The 20,158-nt window shown below is 40.2% G+C and overlaps 1 protein-coding gene across 4 annotated transcripts in view; it reads right to left on the reverse strand.

Moving 5' to 3' along the window:
- Positions 1-818: 818 nt before the first annotated feature.
- The window catches only part of TFEB (transcription factor EB), a 55,903-nt gene continuing 36,563 nt past the window's right edge, over positions 819-20,158 (reverse strand). Inside the window, exons 1-9 of one of the 4 annotated variants that reach the window (XM_073666798.1) lie at positions 16,028-16,132; positions 11,493-11,713; positions 10,566-10,820; positions 7,610-7,690; positions 7,381-7,501; positions 6,506-6,562; positions 5,866-5,941; positions 1,780-1,948; positions 819-1,676 (exon numbers count right to left, since the gene is read on the reverse strand). In XM_073666798.1, the coding sequence (XP_073522899.1) occupies positions 1,302-1,676; positions 1,780-1,948; positions 5,866-5,941; positions 6,506-6,562; positions 7,381-7,501; positions 7,610-7,690; positions 10,566-10,820; positions 11,493-11,690 (1,332 nt within the window). In that variant the 5' untranslated portion in view covers positions 11,691-11,713; positions 16,028-16,132 and the 3' untranslated portion in view covers positions 819-1,301. Of the gene's footprint in view, positions 1,677-1,779; positions 1,949-5,865; positions 5,942-6,505; positions 6,563-7,380; positions 7,502-7,609; positions 7,691-10,565; positions 10,821-11,492; positions 11,714-16,027; positions 16,133-20,158 lie in introns of those variants that run through there. The other 3 variants (XM_073666792.1, XM_073666803.1, XM_073666802.1) reach the window with 3 other exon arrangements.

Consider the following 20,158-nt stretch of genomic DNA (forward strand, 5'->3'; position numbering starts at 1 on the left):
GGAAAAAATAATTTAGCAAACACCCATGAAGGGAACTGTCCCAAGAGCATTGCGGTCAGGCACAAACATTAAGGCATCTGTAACCCTGAGCAGTTTAACAGTCCTAGCAGATACTAATTAGCTAGTAATACAAAAGTGGCCATGAAAAGAGGCCATTCGTGATAAAAAGGCCCCTGTATAATGAATCAATATAGACCCTGGCAAAAGAGATTCTAGTAATCTAGCAGACAAGCAAAGACCGGGTACGCACACACACACACACACACACACACACACACACACACACACACACACACACTTCCATTCTCATGGTGACCTATACAGCTTAACATAACTGTAATCTCTGTCCTCTATACAATAACAAACCAAGCCAAATGGTTCTTAAAAGGGAATTGCATCAGGTTTTTGCCAGCTAATTTGAGAGCAGCATAATGTAGAGACAGAGACACTGATTCCAGCGATGTATTACTTCTGGGGCTGCTGGCTATAATTTAGTGATAATCTCCTGTTGACATGAGCTCTGTATAACCTCACCCCCACCATGGATTGGCAGCTTGCTCTGGATACACTACACATTGGCAGAAATGTGCCAATCAGTGGTGAAGGCGGGATTATATAGCAGTAGAGAATTGGTAGATCTGCAAGATGTAAAATGACAAAGGAGCCCAGTAAGTGACACATCACTAGTATCCGGGTCTCTGTTCCTACATCACGCTGCTCTCAGATGGGAAAGCAAGCTTGGTGACAAATTCCCTTTCATTTAGAAGTTATAAACCCATTTTTACACTAATTTCCTAATCACTCTCATTCCGATCAACATCTAAGCACATGGGTCCTTCTCCGCCAGACATGTAAAGGCACTTTGGTTTCTTGGCAAATAATTCTTGCATATATCTCAGAAACGAAAGAGGCAGTGATCTATCTGTGGCATCTGTAAAATAATGTCTCTTTGATACTCGCTGATGGACCTGATCCATATGGCATTGGGTACTTCTTAGGTAGTCCGGCGACATCATGAAGATGTGTAGAGAGGCAAATGTGGACTCTCTAAATAACTTTAAACCACTTATTCAACTAAGAAGAATCCATCAAGGCCAACATTTTGTGTATGATTACTAGTACAGTTTGAGTATATCTGCACCAAATGACCATGCATATCATTTAGTAGTTGTGACTTGTCGGCTAAAAACTGTCCCATAAATAAGGCAGTGTGATTTTGGACAATTATGTTTAGGTTGAGTTACGTTACAGTCCTTTTACACTACAGGGTAGCATAGGTTATCCATTCCTAGATTATAATGTCACAGGCCATCCACCTCATCGATGCTGAAGCTGCTTCTTCGGCTACTGGCCTTTGACGTGCCAGGAGAAAGGGTCGAGAGGAGAGGGTCACAGGTCATCATGGGATCAGAACTTAACATAGTGTCCTCCAGTAGCATGAGGTCTAGCTCTGTCCTCGAGAGAGCAGGAAAAGAGGTGTCTGCACAGACACTGTCTTGGAAACCAAGTCCTGACGAAAAGTCCATTTGCTGTTGGTATGGTCCCTGCTGTGGGACGGTAAGTTGGCGCTGAAGACCAGGCATTGCTTCGGGTTCCTGCTTGACTGCCTCAGTTGTGTTCATGCTTTGAGGGGAAATTGTTGGAATGCCGTGTGCCTGTGCCTGCAATTCCAGTTCCTGAAAGACAGAGGAAATTTTAATAAACGAAACATACGCCTGGCACAAAAGCAGAATATGGCTAGAAGCCAGTACACAACCAGACTACGGCAGAAAACGTTACCTGGACCCGAAGCCACAGCTGCTTATTGGTTACTTCCAGGTGTTTTGAGTGGGTTTCCAGTTCACGGCTCCGATGTTGCTCTTTCTGCATGTGTTTGATATAGTCCACTGATGCCTTCAGGATGGTGCCTTTATTCCAGCGGGTATCACTGCTGAGAACAAGAGAAGGGCTACGTAATTGTTAACATCTTGCTTTCTTGAAAACATATCAACTCAATAATTTGTTTAAACTGGACGCGTCACCTTTAAAACAGTTTGGATTACAAAGCGTGTAGGCTTTAAAATGGAACGTGTGTAAAGAAGATCACCGCGCGGCAGGAAGCATCTTTGTGCAAAAATCGTTCTACTACAAGGATAAAGCCACATGGTGACCAAGGATCGCTCAATGTTGCTGCTACATTGCAGTGAAATACAAATAAATTGGGTCACATTGCAACCCCAAGGGAAGTGCGTGTAGAAAGTCCCCAAAAAAAAAAAGTTGGACTTCTTGATTTGCTGGTTGCAGTACGACCCCATTCACTTGTATGGCCCTTTGATGTGGCAGCAGAACTGTGCAAAACGTGCAGTTGTGGCCAAAGTTGTTAAGTAGTCCTAACTTTATGGAGGCAAGTATCTAAATGAAACAGTGATCATCTCCCCCCACCTCTGGACTCTATGGGACTAGTCCCCCAGATTGCAATGTGCAGAGCAGAGCTGTACCTTAGTACTTTTTTCTTGTGGTTTATATTGCAAGAGCGTTCTTTAAATTTTGGTAATGAACTTTTGCACTCAACAGAAGGAAGGTGGACAGCGGACAGGTCAGCTCACATTCTAAGCTGAGCGCTCAAGCAACAAGCACATCAACACTCTTACACCTTATGCAAGTGGTGGTATTATGGCTCCATTTTGTACAGGAGCTTAACAGTGCACCCCAGAATCAGATGGGGCTGGACTGTACTTTTATATTCTTCTCATTTCATATGTAGGGGTTAGAAAGTTAGATTTTGCATGTACCATCATATTCATGCATAATCTGGATATTCCATCAGATGGCACATGTACAAAGCCATTTCTCTAAAAGACACATTACTTAGGGTGGCGCTCAAATGAATCATTAGCCAAAATCTGTGGACCTGGAATACTTTATCTTCTTTGTAAAGCCAGTTTAACTAAATATGATCAAAAGTAGACTCAAAGAAAAGCAGGTTCCACACCACATAAAACTAGAAAAGTATTCAAAAGACAAGGATTATCCAGCGTGGAAAAAATCTCCATAAAAATAGAAAATTAATGAAAAACATTAAAAACTTTGAGACACAGGATGACATTAAGTAAGTACAGAGTATTTAAGCAGACGCGTTTCGGAATGCAACTTTCTTATTCATTGCAATCCACAACTATGTGCTTGTCTGCGTTTTAGGTCATATCCTGACTATGGACGTGGTTGGATATAGCCAATCCCATCCTGTGGTGTCTTGTTCTGAGTCAATAAGATCCCCACAGGATGGGATTGGCTATATCCAACCACGTCCATAGTCAGGATATGACCTAAAACGCAGACAAGCACATGGTTGTGGATAGCAATGAATAAGAAAGTTGCATTCCGAAACGCGTCTGCTTAAATACTCAAGATGACATCAAGTCAGTACAACGTCTCAAAAAGTTTTTAATATTTTTTATTAATATATTATCTATTTTTATGGCGATTTTTTCCACGCTGGGTAATCCTTGTCTTTTGAATACTTTTCCTGTGGCACTGCCAGTTTCCATGCGAGGAAATGTATCTTCTACATGAATGGGTGAGCTGATCACTGTTTTTTCTTCGTACATAAAACTAGAAACACTAAAAAAATAAAAAAAATACAATATCTTGAGTTGCATAGGGAAGACTGTAATATTTTCAACCGATATGTAGTTGTGAACAACATTATTGGCATTCTTGATCATATTACTATAAAAAGTGTCAATATATTCAGAAATAAGTGGCTATCTAGCAACTATCTAGAATATTTTAACTCTTTAGTGGTATCTGTCGTACATTTCCGGTGGATGGAACAGGCTCAGGAGCTGAGCCCACTCCATACATCACAAGTGCGGTTTGCTAGCTCCAAAATCGCAAGAGTTTAACCTATTTAAGGTCGCTGTGATGATTGACAGTGGCATTTAATATAACAATGGGCTTGGGAAGGAGTTAAAGGTCACTTCCAACGCCTCTCCAACAACACACTCACAGGGTGCTGATGGCTGTCATGACAATCTAAGGTTCAAATAAAGGCCCCATGTGTCCACTCTCTTAGGACACCAATGTGACATAGGAGAACGATAATAAAGAGGACTACAATATTAAAGTGATGGCAGGTTCAAGACTACTAAGGAGAAATGTAAAATTCATAAAAATTTATATTAACCCCCTTTCATAGGAAAAAATACAAAAAACAACAAAAAAAAAAAACACACCTTTTTTGCTTTTGTTGCCATTTTTCAAGACCTGCACCATTTTCAATTTTTGAGATATCAAGCTGGGTGAGGGCTTATTTTTTGCACCCCAAGTTGACTTTTTTTTTTTTTTACAGATACCATTTTGCTGTAGGTATGATGTTTTGATCGCCTCTCACCATGTTGCAGCAATCAAAAAAATACATAATTCTGGTGTTTTGATTTTTTTTTTTTTTTTTTTTTGAGTTATGGCTCTGGGAGGCAGGGGAGCAATAAATGAAAATGCAAAAACGGAAAATTGCAAGGTCGTGAAGGGATTAAGCAGTGTGGTCCGCCACACATACAAGGTTTTGTTTTGTTAAGCATGTCATGTGGAACAGGCTGAATTCCCCCCGGAAGATCTCGGGATGTTGTGCTTTTATGCCACTTTTCATGCCAAGTTTCATAGGGTTCTCTACTGTTCAATGAGCAGCAAATCTCTAACTGTTGAAGCTGGGATGCTAATATTTTTGGAGATAATCTTGCACCATTTAGACTGCTTGCACTTTGTGAGAGTAGCAAGGAGCAGAAAATAAAACTGGCCTTTTAAAGCCTCAAAACCACCATTCGTAGGCGAATTAAAATAACGGGAACACTGACCAGGTGGGGATAGGAGAGTCTAATCTCCAATTAATCACAGGTAATTTTTATTTTGTCTGTCCTCTATCAAGCTGAACAAAGGGCGCCATTTGTGCGATTCCTTGGTCTTCAATTTTGAATACTTTTATTGTGTTTTTGTTTATCAAACATATGAATCTGCAGTTTCACAAGTTTATTTCAGGAGATGAGTTGTTTTTTTTGTTTTTTTTACATTGTGTAATTCGTTTTCAAAAGGTGACAATAATGTTGGCCCCAACTTTAGGTTTTAAAACTCCCTTGCAATTATTTTTTAAAGGAATTGGATGATTTCAGTTCTTTCAAAGTCCCACCTGAAAACTACTGCTCAAAAGGAGAAATGGCTGAAGGGATTTTACAGTTTCAGAAAATTATGGCATGATGATGTTCGGGATTTGCAAAGCAAGTGCAGCGCTGCGCCCCCATCACTGTTATCTTAGTGTTCAGAGGTCCCCATCTACATGGCTGTTCAGGGAATTGCGGCGCTGTCCCATTTATATAAATGGGGCTGGTTGCAGTTCCCTACATGGCCAGATGGCATGAAGTATTTCTGTGCGGGCAAAAGTTAGAAGGGGACGCAGCACTTTATTAGCGGTGTGTAATTGACTCTCTCAGGATTGTTCGGACCCAGAGGTCGATCCCCAGTGATGGCAAATCTTAGTAGTACGAGAAAGAAGCAGCACAATCCACAATTACATATCCAATATATGGGTGCCGGCAGCGAAATATCCTGGTCCAGAGACCAAAAATCTAAGTAAAAGAAGAAGACAGCAGCACTCCTGCATCATCAGGTTTCAACCTCAATGGTCTTTGTTTAACATGTTTTCGTTATATGCAAGCATTATGATATGATCTAGGAGAACCCCTTTAAAAAACAACAAAAAAAAAACACATCTATAAACCTTACTGTCCTCCTAATCATTACAAATGTAAAGACCTTCTTAGCCTCTTGAACAGGTTACTATCGGCAAACATTTATCTACATTGCAAGTGTTTTTAGTTTTATTAAGCAACGTACAGGTCAGTTGTCTTTGGGATTAAAGTGCCAAGCTCCTTTATCCGATCATTGATGTTAAAGCGTCGTCTTCTTTCAACTGAAAACAGACAAAGTGATTCAGTGATTGATGAAAAGCTTTAATAATCTTTTTTAATTAAAAAACACTGCTATGCCAATCACTTCTCTTTCCTCATGTTTGGCACTGTTAAAATAACCCCCCTCCCACCATCACCTTTTGTGCCGCCACCGTTCCAGCGGTGCAGCACTCGCGTTCCGGGGACTCGCTAGTGGTTGCGCGAGCCCTGCACCCAATCAGCACCGGCTTCACTGTCTCCACCTTCAGAAAAATCGATCATCAAGAGGAAGTCAGAGGAGCTGCAGCCCTGGCTTCCTGGCGATATTCAATATGTCCAAAGGCGGGGACAGTGAAAATGGCGCTGACTAGGTGCAGGTATCATGTGAAGTCACAACCTCACATGAGCCCTGGCAACGCAAGTGCCAACACCGCTAGAACAGCGCCGGCATGGGAGACTAGTATAACTGTTTTTATTTTAATGGGGCCAGACATGAGGAATGAGAAGGGGTTGTACAAGTAGTGAACAAACCCTTTAAACTGTAGTAAATGCAAGTGGTATGCAGCAAAAGGTAGGCCATGACGTACTCATGTTATGCGTGTCCTTCTTTTGACGTTCACGGACGAGGGCGCGCTTGTCAGCATCTGTAAGCATAATAAACAAAACTAATTAGCCAGGCCAATACTGGGGGTCCAATGGTTTGTTATGTTTAGGCTAAAAACGATGATACAGATTGTTAACACTTTGTTTTTAAACACCTTGTTGTAAATTGATGTACATGCAAGTTAAAATACCTGCCAGGGAGTGGGCAGCCGCTCTCTTTACTAGCGGCCAGCATTCCAGATTCTGGCTGAATAGCCAAAAAAGCGAGGCAAGAAATTTTAGGTGCTAAAAGGTAAAGGTTCCCATACATATTACAGTAAATTTACATGAATCTGCTGATATTGCCAGGAAAGGTCAACCACCTGATGAGCATTGCAACCTCCTAAATCTTCCCCAACTATGTAAATCACATACATGCAGTCTTGTGATCGCCCACACACACTGTAAATGCAGTATATCGCACAAGGTCACAATTCATCAGTCTGCAGTAACAGAGTGCCTGCATCATCATCAGTAGTCAAGTCCTCAACATACCCCAGTATACACAAAAAAAAAAAAAAAAAAAAGTTTTTTTCTTGTATCTAAAATTTGTTGAACAAAAAAAAAAAAAAAAAAAAGATTATTTAGGTGTTTTGCACCTTGAAATGCACTTTTAAAGACAACCCAATTTTACAACAGCATTACTAAAAGTAATGCCGACATGCTGGCTCATTCATCAAGCACATACGGATTTCAATGTTTTAATACCTCTGCTTGCAGTCAGTGTTCTATGCACATATAGTTCTGATTCTAAGTTTATCGTAAGAAAATACTAACCTCTTCTGTACAGAGTTCGATATGATGCATACTGTTGACGTACCTGTTAGTTCCCTCTTTATAGCTAGGTCTGCTGGGCAGGAATTGCTGGTAACACCTACAACAGTATCACTTAGCTGCGAATTATCATTGTACAGGCCCAAGTGGCTACTGGAAAAAGAAAGCTGCAAACAAAAAGAATGAGGACAGAAGAAAAGCAACAATGAAAAACAATTATGTAACTAGACCCAGACATGCGATCTACCCAATAACATTCACACAAATACACATACCGTGTTCGGCATGGAAAGGGCAGGTTCTGTGTACACAAACATGTCATCTAGACCGATGATGTTATCAAGGACTTCATCCATCTGAAAAGATGCCGCGAAGATTGATTGTCAATATTCACGTATGTATATACAGAGTAAGTGACAATGGACAAATATGTACCCGCACTAACATCATTTATTAAAATAGAGAATAATTATTTGTTCAACTGCCTAATCCAATGCTCAAGAATGGTCCTTGAAGTATAAAGCAACGCTGAAGCATCAATGTGCATGTGGAACACTCTTAAAGCATTTTATACAGTATGGACTTGTACAGTACTTTGCAAAAGTGATAAGCAGGTGTGGGAAACTATACAAATGTAAGAATGCTTTAAAAAAATAGAAGTGTTAGTTCATTTTTAACAATAGAAATCAAATCAATATTTGCCGTCACCAAACCTTGCCTTTAGAACAGCATCAATTCTTCTAGGTACGCTTGATGTGATCATTATAATGACCATTTTCATGTGTAGGATGAAGCAAACATTAACTGAAACAGCAACAGCTGTGTATGAGGCTTAATGCTGGGTGAAAACAAATATCAAAAAGACAGACTGTCACATCCAAACAGGAAAACAGGTGTGAACAGGTGCAAGCTAAGAGAGACACTTGCATATGTAACTAACAAATTAAAGCTGAATTCTAACGCTATTGTATGTAAACATGGAATATATGAAATTGGAATTGTATTACTGCTCTAGAAAAAAAAAAAAAGTTAAAATGAAGATACTGAGCACATAAATTAGGCAGTTCATATGTGCCTAATAGCCAACGACAAGATGACCTGCTTTGCCAAGAACCTAACCTAATATAATACCTATGAGGAGCTGCCCATATACTAAAGACTTTTCCAGCACAGAGCACCAATTTTCGTTGATCTTATTGTTGTGTATTATTAGTGATTTCTTGCTGTGTTTTATTGCTCTGCTTGCTCATCAGTACGTGCATTAATTTCACTTGTAAAGTGTCCAGCATTTCAGTAATGTCATTAGTATCTCAGGAGCTAACGATTTTTCAAACAGGGACTAGGCCCATTGTGTGAGCGTTGAAATTAGATCACACAGAGCAGTCACCACAGGGAGTCTCACATGAAGTCCCAGGTGATGGGTTCGACCTGAGAAAATACCTCCACTAATGCACACTTAGCTTTGGGGGGGGGGGGGGGTGAGCAGTTTTGCTCATTCAGGGGGCTGATCCAAGGAGATATGAAGCCACGTTTAGTGAGGAGTTGGTGGAATGTCGTCGAAGGGAGAGGATCTCATCTGAGGACCTGGACCATGGATGGATTGATGGCATATGGAGAGCAGTACTGACTGGGCTGGATAAACTTGCTACAGTTGTGGGCTGTCGTTGGGATTTAAACTTTCTTAAAGGACTGTTACTACTGGACACCGATGCTTCTATCATTTTATCTCTCATATGGAGGATTGTGGACTAAGACAATTGTATTTTGGACATTTAACTGGAATTGCTGAATTACCATTGATGTAAGGAATAAAATATTGTTGCATCATTAACCTGCATAGGTGATTATCAAAACCCACAATCTCAGATCTTCACAATACCTCTCCTGGGCTAAAAGCCTGCATGATTCTCTTATCCAGGAAAAACTCATTATCACGCCCAGGAGAGACAATGTGAATTGTAGATCTATCCAAATTTACATGGCATCCAAACCGTGAGAATTTTTAGTATTTTGTTCCTTTTATATTGTTTTTGCCTTGTATGCATGTCTTTGTTACTGTGTAAGCACTATACCATTTTTCATATATCAAATCCAAAATTTAATAAGCTTGTACCTTGCTGCTCTACACATACCCACTACCTTGAAGAGGTAATGCATAACCTGGTTGTGTTACCCTGTGTATATGCCAGAATCCAGGCAGTATACTTATATTGTGCATGGGAAAGCAGGGTATGCATGTGTGTGTAGTAGTGTGTTACCCAGACCAGGCATCTTGCTGGCCTTACAAAACCGTGAGTGATGGCAGCAAGAAGTGTGGGGTGGATGTTTAAACTGGCTGTGGAGTATGGCTTAGCCGATTACCAGGCTACAGCCATAGGTGAATGGAAAGAGCGAGTGTGAGGAGTGGAGTCCTTTACAGTTGCATCCAATTCACCTGTGCAGAGAGTGGTCGCTGCTCGTGGCACAAGTGTACCTAGAAGAACTGAAGGAAAAAGATCAAAGGTTTCATAGGATGGTCACACTAAAAAAAAAAAGTTATGATTTAGATTTCTCCTTTTGTTCATTGATAAAAACAAAACCATTAACATTTCTATTTTGAAAAAAGTATTACTTTGTAGCATTTCTGTCTTCACATCTGCCTAAAACATTTGCACAGTACTGTAATACAATCCAATCTGTAATAATTATTTATATTTGTTATACCAAGAGTGCAGGAGCCTAAATTCTGAAAGCTTGCTCACTGTCCACATATCCATGACCCTATATATATTTGGAGCCATTCTTACAGAAGCCAAGCTCTCCAACGCTAACATCTTTCCTGACTTATGTTGGGGAAGTGACCATGCTTCATAGTGGGGATGCCCGAGTGTACAAGTTTGGGTCAAGGGTTTTGCCCTTGTTGCGTATATCCTGAAAAGTACCCTGCTTTCCACAATACAGATTCTACCTCTGCCTTTTAACTTTTTTTTTTATTGCCATGATCCCTTTAAGTTATGGACATGGCCAGAACCCCCAAAAAAAAACCAATGGGTGTATTCTCTAAAAGACAAATAAAGATTTTAAAATTAGTGTGTGGATGAGAAACTGTCCGGGCCTCCTTCATTACTTGGTCACCTCTTAAACAGTTCATCTAAGCTTGCAGTTAATATGAGCTATGTAATATCACCACATGAGGCATAAGTGGCACCCAGGCAAACACTACCTGGTAGCCCATACACAGTAGTCGCTCACCTCTCTTTCTGGGTTAGAGCACAGGTTCATTCTGGCCATGGGACTGTTAGGTGCACTGTTTCCGGCTGAAGATGAAAGGCGTGCTTGGCGATGGGCAGGAGACGTTGGAGCAGGAGGGGGTTTTGGAGACAGTCTGAGTGGATTTATTTGGGAGGCGAATTTGTTTCCATAAGTGTCTGATAGATAATCTCGAACCTTCTTGTCTCTAGACTGCTGTAAATGGTAAGAAGTTGGGTTTTCCAAGTAGGTCTGAACCTGTGGTAAACAAAAAGTTTTAAAAATAGCTAAGATTATATTTTTTTAAAGACAATTCTATAACTTCTCATAAAAATTAATTGAGAGAGACGATTATGTGCGAACACCTCTCCATTCACAGGGGAAGCAAGAAGCAACCAGCAACCCCAGAGGTGAGACCCACATCTATTACACCTTTATGCCAAATCCAGGAGTAGGCCACAAACATCTGAAGTTAATTCACTGGTAAGACTCAAAATGCATAGAGGGAAAAGGGGTTAAAAAAAACACGTGTCAAGGCTTATGACATTGGAGATCGAACAACATAGCAGAGCAGCATGGTGGCTTAGTGTTGCCTTGCAGCACTTGGGACCTGAGTTTAAGTCTGACCAAAGACAGCATCTCACTGGAGTTTGTTAGAGTTTCCGCCAACATCCAAAATACATACCGATCGGGAACTTTGAGAGTCCCTATGGAAATAATGGGTGATGACAAGGTCTGTACGCCTGTGGCGCTATACAAGTAAGCATTTTAAATAAATGGCTTTCTTCACGGTCTATTGGCCACTGCTGAGAACTGCAGCTCAGCGCCATACACAGTTGCCAATGGAGCAATGCTGTGTTGCTCTGTACTCTCTACACATCATGCAATACTGCTGCAGAATTGCACGAATTTTACACTAACAAATTATACCTTCAAGACTTCCATCGGAACTGGTGGTGGAGGTTGAAAAGAAGCAGGAGTATTGATGGCAGGCGAAGAAGAAGAGGAAGGCATTATGTGATGTGGTATGAAATGCTGCTGATGTTGTAGCTGTATTCGCTCACGTTGCTCTTCCTGCTGAGCCTGTTCTTTCATCAGCTGCATACGAAGACCAATTCTCGATGCCATGGTGGATGAGCACTATATGATCCCTACAATAAAGATTTGGAGCTCATCAATAAAGCGAAGACAGATTTGTGATTAGTAATCCTAATATCCCAGCACAATCAACATACAGTGTCGGAATGGTGCAATATACCCTTACTATTTACTCATAGGTCATACATTTGGGCCATGCCTAATTATAGCACTATAAAGTTACATATTATTACGCAAGACACACTTGCACAAAAGTGTATGACTTTTTGTACCTACAGCGTGTGAAATTAGTATTGAACAGGTCACCAATTTTTTAAGTAAATATATTTCTAAAAAAGGTGATATTGACATGAAGTCTCACTAGATGGCAGTAACAAGCCATCCAATTCACACAGGTAAAGAAATTAAAATGATATGGAATCATGAGAAATGACACAGGGAAAAAGTATTGAACACAAGAAAAAAGGTGCAAAAAGCCATGGAAAAAGTCATGATACCAGCTTTAATCTATCAGTAATTAGAAGGCAATCCTGCCACTTAGTGAAAAATATCAGCTGGTTCAACTGATTGTAATAAGAGACACCTTTTTATAGGCCAAGATGCCACACAAGAAACAACAATGGGTAAAACTAGTGTGCTGTCTCAACACCTTCGCAACCTTATTGTTGCAGAACACAGTGATGGCATTCGTTACAGAAGAATTTTTAAACTACTGAAGGTTCCAGTGAGCACTGTTGGGGTCATAATCCAGAAGTGGGAAGAACAATTTCACCATAAATCGGCCACGACCAGTTGCTCCCCTCAAGATTTCAGACAGAGGAGTGAAAAGAATTATGAGAAGAGTTGTCCAACATCCAAGGACCACCTGAGGAAAGCTACAGAAAGACCTGGAATCAGTAGGCACAACTGTTTCAAAGAAAACTATAAGTAATGCACTTAACCTCCATTGCCTGTATGCACGCTCACCACGCAAGACTCCATTGCTGAACAAAAAGCAAGTTCAAGCACGTTCGAAGTTTTCTTAGCAGCATTTAGAAAAGCCTTTGAAAGACTGGGAGAATATAGTCTGGTAACAAGAGACCAAAATTAAACTCTTTGGATGCCATAATACACACCATATTGCAGAGGCCAAAAGGCACTGCATATCACCCCTAAAACACCATACCAACAGTGTAGTTTGGAGGTAGGATCATCATTGTGTGGGGCTGTTTTTCAGCACACAGCACTGGCAAACATCATGTAATTGAATGATGAATGGACAAATGCACTGACCTTTTTGAAAAAAAAAAAAAAAAACTGCTGCCATCTACCAGGATTGTAAAGATGAAATGAGGGTGGACATTTCCGCAAGACAATGATCCTAAATACACAGCCAAGGAAATTCAATTGGTTTCAGAGAAAGAAAATAAAGCTGCTAGAATGGCCCAGCCAATCATCTGACCTGAATCCAATAGAAAGTTTATGGAAGGAACTAAAGCTCAGTTCACAGAAAAAGCCTCACGGGACCTTCAGGATTTGAAGAGTGTTTGTGTGGAAGAATGGGCCAAAATCACACCTGAGCAATGCATGCAACTAGTTTCTCTATGTAAGAGGCGTCTTGAAGCTGTCATCGCCAACAAAGGCTTTTGAACAAAGCATTAATTAAATTTCAGTAAGCATGTTCAATACTTTTTCCCTGTGTCATTTCTCATTATTACACAACTTAATTTATGGACATCTATAGTTTGAATTCTTTGCCTGTGTTAATTGGATGGGCTGCTACCAACATCTGGTAAGTATTGAATGTTAATAGCACCTTCAGAAAATAAGTATTTGATACATTGCCGATTTTGCACGTTTTCCCACCTACAAAGAATGGAGAGGTCTGTGATTTTTATAGTAGGTACACTTCAACTGTGCGAGACAGAATCTAAAAATAAAAATCAGAAAATCATATTACATAATTTTTTTTAAACGCGGTAATTAAATTGCATGAAAAAAAGGATTTGATCACCTACCAACCAGCAAGAATTCTGGACCACAGACCTGTTAGTTTTTTTAGCCCTCCTACTCTACACTCATTACCTGTATTAATTGCACCTGTTTGAAATCGTTACCTGTATAAGAGAACTGTCCACACGCTCAATCACTCACTCAGTCCGAGACTCCATGCAAGATCTCGCCTCGTGGGGCAAGGATGATTCTGAGAAAGGTCAGGAATCAGCCCAGAACTACACGGGAGGACCTGGTCAATAAACTGAAGAGAGCTGGGACCACAGTCTCAAACATTACCGTTCGTAACACACTACGCTGTCATGGATTAAAATACTGCAGGGCACGAAAGTCCCCATGCTCACGTCAGCACATGTTCAGGCCCGTTTGAAGTTCACCAATGACCATCTGGATGATCCAGAGGAGGCGGTCATGTGGTCACATGAGATCAAAATAGAACTTTTTGGTATCAACTCCAGTCGCAGTGTTTGGAGGAAGGAGGAGTACAATCCCAAGAACACTGTTAACCATGAAGCATGGTGGGGGAAACATCATACTTTGGGGGTGCTTTTCTTAAAAGAGGACAGAACGACTGCACCGTATTGAAGGGAAGATGGATGGGGTCATGTATTGCCAGATTTTGGCCAACAACCTCCTTCCCTCAGTAAGAGCATTGAAGATGGGTCATGGCTGGGTCTTCCAGCATGACAAGGATCCAAAATACACAGCCAGGGCAACTAAGGTAAGTGCACACACGTTGTGTTTTTTCTGCATCAAATCTGCTGATAAATTTTCTCTGGCAGGAAATTAGCTGCATCAAAAACGCACGTATTTGTTGTGTATTTTTGACCACCCATTACTTCCCATGGGTGAAAATATGCGACAAAATACGCACCAAACAAAAAAACAACATGTGGGAACAGTGAATTCTGGTTTGTCATACACTTTGCTGGTACGGCCAGACGCAGCTGAAAAATCTACATAAAAATCTCCTGCAAATACGCAGCAAAACACAACGTGTGTGTACTTACCCTTAGGAGTGGCTCTGTAACAACATTTCAAGGTCCTGGTGTGGCTTCAGACCTGAACCCAATAGAAAATCTTTGGAGGGAGCGGAAACTAAATGTTGCCAAGTAAGAGCCCCGAAACCTGAAAGATCTGGAGAAGATCTGTATGGAGGAGTGGGCCAAAATCCCTGCTGCAGTGTGTGCAAACTTGGTAAATAACTACAGGAAATGTCTGACCTCTGTAATTGCAAACAAAGCTTTCTGTACCAAATATTAAGCTCTGTTTTTCTATTGTATCAAATACTTATTTCATGCAATAAAATGCCAATTATGTAAAAATCATACAACGTGATTTTCTAGATTTTTTTTTAAGATTCTGTCTCTCACAGTTGAAGTGTACCAACGATAAAAATTACAGACCTCTCCATTCTTTGTAGGTGGGAAAACTTGCAAAAATCGACAGTGTATCAAATCTTATTAGACAAATCTTTTTTCTCCCTTTATGAGCCACTTCTTCCCCCAGTAAGATTGTGCTGCTGCTGCAAGTGACTGTTTTGCTTCATTACAGGCGCTGGATTCACAGCCACATAGCTCAGCACAGCTGTATAATGTTTCCCATGCCTCTGCTGCTTTTGTCTATGTGCTACAAAAAGGGGGGGAAAAAAAAAAAAAAAAAGAGCAGAAATCCCTTTGTGTATAGGTGACACCATAGCAGCTAATCTCCATTCACTAGCTCAAAAGACAACTGAAAATTGGATTTCTGCTCTGCAGGCTATTTCTAATGAAAAAATGCTCATAGATTTCAGTTTGTGATGCATGGACCTTTAAGACTTTAAGATGCACAAATATTAAAAAAGTGTCATTTTTTTTAAAGAACAATAATATTGCTATGCTTTGCGGTTGTGTGACACTTGGATAGAGATACAAATGGATTTTGATAAAGTCCCACAGTCACTGAAACTGAAATGAAAAATATGTTGATTGTTCCAAGAAGAGAGGGACCCAAAACAAAACAAACGCAACCTTGAACTACTTACAAAAAAACAAAGATTAGTGTTAAGACTGGCCTTCACAGTCCTTAGACCTCAGTATTACTGAGATCTTACACATACACTACAATATGAGCAAAGAAGCATTCGGCAAGGATGATTGGAAAGAGTTCCTAAAACAGAACACTAAAGCCCGATCTAGACAGTATACAGATGCTAAAGAGAGTTAGTTACTTATGTCTGTAAGTTGGGTCTATAAGGTGTTTTTTAGGACATGAACTAACATTCAAGCTAGTCATAAGGATGCCAAAATTCACCAGCATTACAGTCATCTAGATGAGGCCTAAGCCTGCTAGCTTTGAAGTCTGTGGTTTTGTATTGATAAACTGAATGAACAAACCTTTGCTTATTGCAAAATCAATTCCACTGGAATTCAGTCACGATGTATTGAAAAATTGCGGAATGTGTCCCATATCAGTTTGTTCCTTGCTGGAGGAAAACAGAAAGTGAAGTTTGACCTGACATCTAAATGGTCACATACAGCATGTAGATATGTTGGGCAATCCTGAAGAAAAAGTAAATCCAAAGTGCAACTCGTGCAGATGGAGTATATTTATTGGGAAGGGAAGAACTCGTTTTGGGGCACAGTTTGTGCCTTCCTCAGGCTCAAATAGCTATTGCGATAAAAAAATGCTTATAGACAAATAGACAGGTACAGCTCAATCTGACAAAGCCTTCTTAGAGACTTGGTGGGATGGATATAATAACATGCTTAAAAACAAACAGTAAGACATATAGGCAAGTATATCAGGTTGTGCTTATAGCTTAAACTGCTTTATAAGAAAGCTAGAATATTCAGCAAATCTAGTTATAATCACTGGGGTGTTGTAGCATAGAAGGTGTTCTACAAAGCAGGACCTCTCTCCTTATGTCATTTATCCCAACAAAGGAAGCTATAAAATAACCAACATCATTACAGAATTAGACAATATATGCACTGCAAAAAGGAAATCAAACATGATCATTTAGTCACGTGATCCAGTGTCCAAGAAGACATGAAGCCAAAGGAACACTTCACGCATTGTGTTCAGAGACCCACGGGTGATCATATCTATGGAAACCAGACTGGGTTCAAGAAAGCAAGCATCAACCTCTCTTTTCAGCGGTGCACAACAAGTCTACAGTATGTGACCGTTTGGATGTCTGGATTGTCTTTTCCACTCTTGTACCGGTCAGGCAGAGAAGACGACTTAACGTCAGTGCAGCAACCCACGGCCGCTGGGAAGTGTTTGATGCCCAGAAATGCTCTACTACAGTGTTGTGTCTATTCTTTTTATACAAAAACCAAAGATTAGGGCATGTCCTTTGTTATGGATTGCATAAGGTCTATACTGCAAGTCCAGACGTACTGTGCGGGGGTGCACTCCCTTTCTTTGTGCTTTTTCTAGAAGATTGACCTTTGGTGCTAAAACTTTTTGCATGTGACTACTATAAGCCAAGTCCACCACCAACTGATTTCACCTGACGCTGAGGGATACAAATTATATTTTCATGAGGCCTTTTGAAGAGGATTCAGTTTTCTAAATTACACAATGAAATAGATATGAAGGAAACCACTCATTCTACCTGCTTGCAAAGTATCTAGATATTATTATTATTTATCCCACAGAGGTTTTAGCCACACGGCATTAAAGGGTTTCAAGTTAGTTGGTCATCAATATCAGTTGGTACCCTGCACCCAGCCATCTACAGTTCCTGGTACAGACAACAGCCAGATGTTATAACGCCCGGGTACTGCACACCTGCCCCTATTTGAATGACTAGGTGGTGATCTGAAGTACTAGTCATGGTAATTACACAGTTGACCAAGCTATGCTGTTCAGCTCCACAACGGGTAACAATCGCCCACTGCAGTCACTGAAAACCGCTTATCGTGGGGCGCTAGATGCCGGATCCGCACCAATCTGATATCCTAGGATAGGTCATCAATGTAAAATTAGAGAAGCAACCCATTAAAATATGGCATCAGATCTATACCATTCTAATTTACATTAGAGTCTATATCGCAAGAGCTTGCTTGTGCCACAATGAATGGAGGAATGTAGAGATTTATGTATTGCTATGAATATGTTGGCGCTATATAAATAAAGATTTTTATTATTATTATATCCCTTCAGATGGATACGGCACTATGTTTTGGTTTATCTCGGAAATCATGATACAGATGTAATGAAGCTCCTTAGCCCTTAGTGAAGGGGAGTGGGGAAAGACAAGCATTGGGGGATTTTTGCTAACCTTACAAAAAAATTGTGATTAGGGCACAGAAACTCAAATTGTATGTAGAAGGAGATCTTGACTGCCATCCTCGGATCACGTGGCCCTCTAGATCAGTATCAAGAATGCAGAAGAGGAGTAGGAAAAGGTGGCTTGTCCAGGAAATAATCCAAACGTATTTGGACCTGTTGAAGCACAAGGAAGGTGCCAAACGGCCGTTGTCCAGAAGGTACTCCGCTTCCCCGGCTCCAGGTTTTAATGAGTGTTTTGTTTGCTGGAGTGCCGCCTTTCATCTATATACTAAAGGATACAATAATCCAAATGAATTTTGCAACTTTACAATCTTTTCCTACTCAGGATGCAGTCTTACCTAGGAATGGAAAAAAAATGAGGAAAATTTGTAGAAATCATAACCAGTTTTTCCCTAGATTTGTTTTCTGGCAAAACAAGGAACAGACTCTAAGAAGCACAACCGCAGAGTTCTCAGTGGTGAAACAGTACAGAGCTGAGGCTACTCAGCAGTACTAAACAAGGCAGTAAGTGAAATGTGTAAATCTGCAGTCAACTCAATAAAACTGATCAAATTCTTACTAAATGGCTCCTTTTTAATGGCCATAAATATGTCTTTGTTCTCTGTACATCTAAATATCTGACCCTTTACCATGTCTTGAGTGTTAGAATAATGCAAATCTTAAGTTTGAACTTTATCAGTCACATATAAAATGAAATACTATACAGTACTGTGCAAAGTTTTTAGGCAGGTGTAGAAAAGGTGCTACAAGCAATTCCTCTAGGTACTTGCAGACAGTTTTTGAAAGAACTCAGCAGAGAGGTTATTCCCAACATCTTGGAGAAACTAACCATAGATCTTCTCTAGATGTAGACTTGCGGAAATCTTTGTCTTTTTATGTAATCCCACATGGGCCCAATGTGGAGATCAGGGCTCTGTGGGGGGCATATTATCACTTCCAGGAGTCCTTGGTCTTCATTTTGCTGAATATAGTGCTTAATGACAACAGCTGTGTTTTGTGGGTGGTTGTAGTACTGCATAAATTTGAAGCCAGACATATCCATGCTGCAACACCATCAGGAAGAATAATCTGCCAATATTTCTCAACACTGAAGACTGCCCAAGTCCCTAACTTTATTTGATAAAATGCCTCCCCAAACTTGCAAGGAATGTCCATCATACTTCACTGTAGACACTCATTGTACTGTTCTCCAGTCCTTCAGCTAACCAATAGCCTTCTCTTACAGCCAAAAATTTAAAATGTTGTCTCAGTCCAGAACCCCCTATTGACATTTCTTTCTGCACCCAAGTTGCTATGTTTTCATGCACAAAAGTCAAAGCTATGGCTTTTTGGCCTTAATTCTTCCACGAAGACCACTTTCAAAGAGACTTCCTTGAACATGGGTACGGCTGGGTTCCTCTTTTTTCTGCCATTTCAGAGCTGTTGGCACTGCTGAGCATCTTCCAATTTCGAATGGGAAGAACGATGTGTCTTTCTTCTGCTACACCAAGTTTCCTTAGCCGACCACTGCGTCTACAGTCCTCAACATTGACCATTTCTTGGTACTTCTTCAAAAAACAGCTATTACAGCACATCTTGAAACTCCAGTCTGTTTTAAAATGTTTGACTGGGAAAGATCTAGTTGATGCAGTATAATTACCTTGTGATTTGTTGCTGTGTTTAGGTTTGCCATGGGGAATGACCTGTGACATGAAACAGTTTTATACAACCTCCCCTTTGTAACAAGGTCTGTTCCTCACCCAGTTTTAAGCCTCCTACATAATAGAAATTGGCTAAGGACCGTTTCAACCTACATATGAAAATAATGATAGTTATCACCAGTTTAGTAATAGTTGGTAACACCTGTGACTATAAATCTATGAGACCCCTGACTTCGTGCAAATGTACCTAGAAGAATTGATGCCATTTTCAAGGCAAAGATTGGTCAACTTACACACCAAATATTGATGTGATTCAGATTTCTTTTATGTTCACTTTGCAGTTTATTACCGTAATTGATAAAAATAAACTATTTTAAACACTTCTATTTTTGAAAGAACTCTTACTTTGCAGCATTTTGTCCATACATGAATCTTTGCACAGTACTGTATATCCAAATATGTACTTATAAAATGTCAAATATATTGAAAATGAAGACGATGGTATCGCCATAAGTTAGTATTAGACACGGATAGAGATAAACATGGAGGCAGACTAGGGCTGCAGCATATGTGCTATTCATGTTA

Source organism: Phyllobates terribilis, unplaced genomic scaffold (assembly GCF_046119375.1).
Source record: "Phyllobates terribilis strain yellow unplaced genomic scaffold, ASM4611937v1 Scaffold_2__4_contigs__length_985480577, whole genome shotgun sequence".
In the NCBI taxonomy this organism is placed as follows: Eukaryota; Metazoa; Chordata; class Amphibia; order Anura; family Dendrobatidae; genus Phyllobates; species Phyllobates terribilis.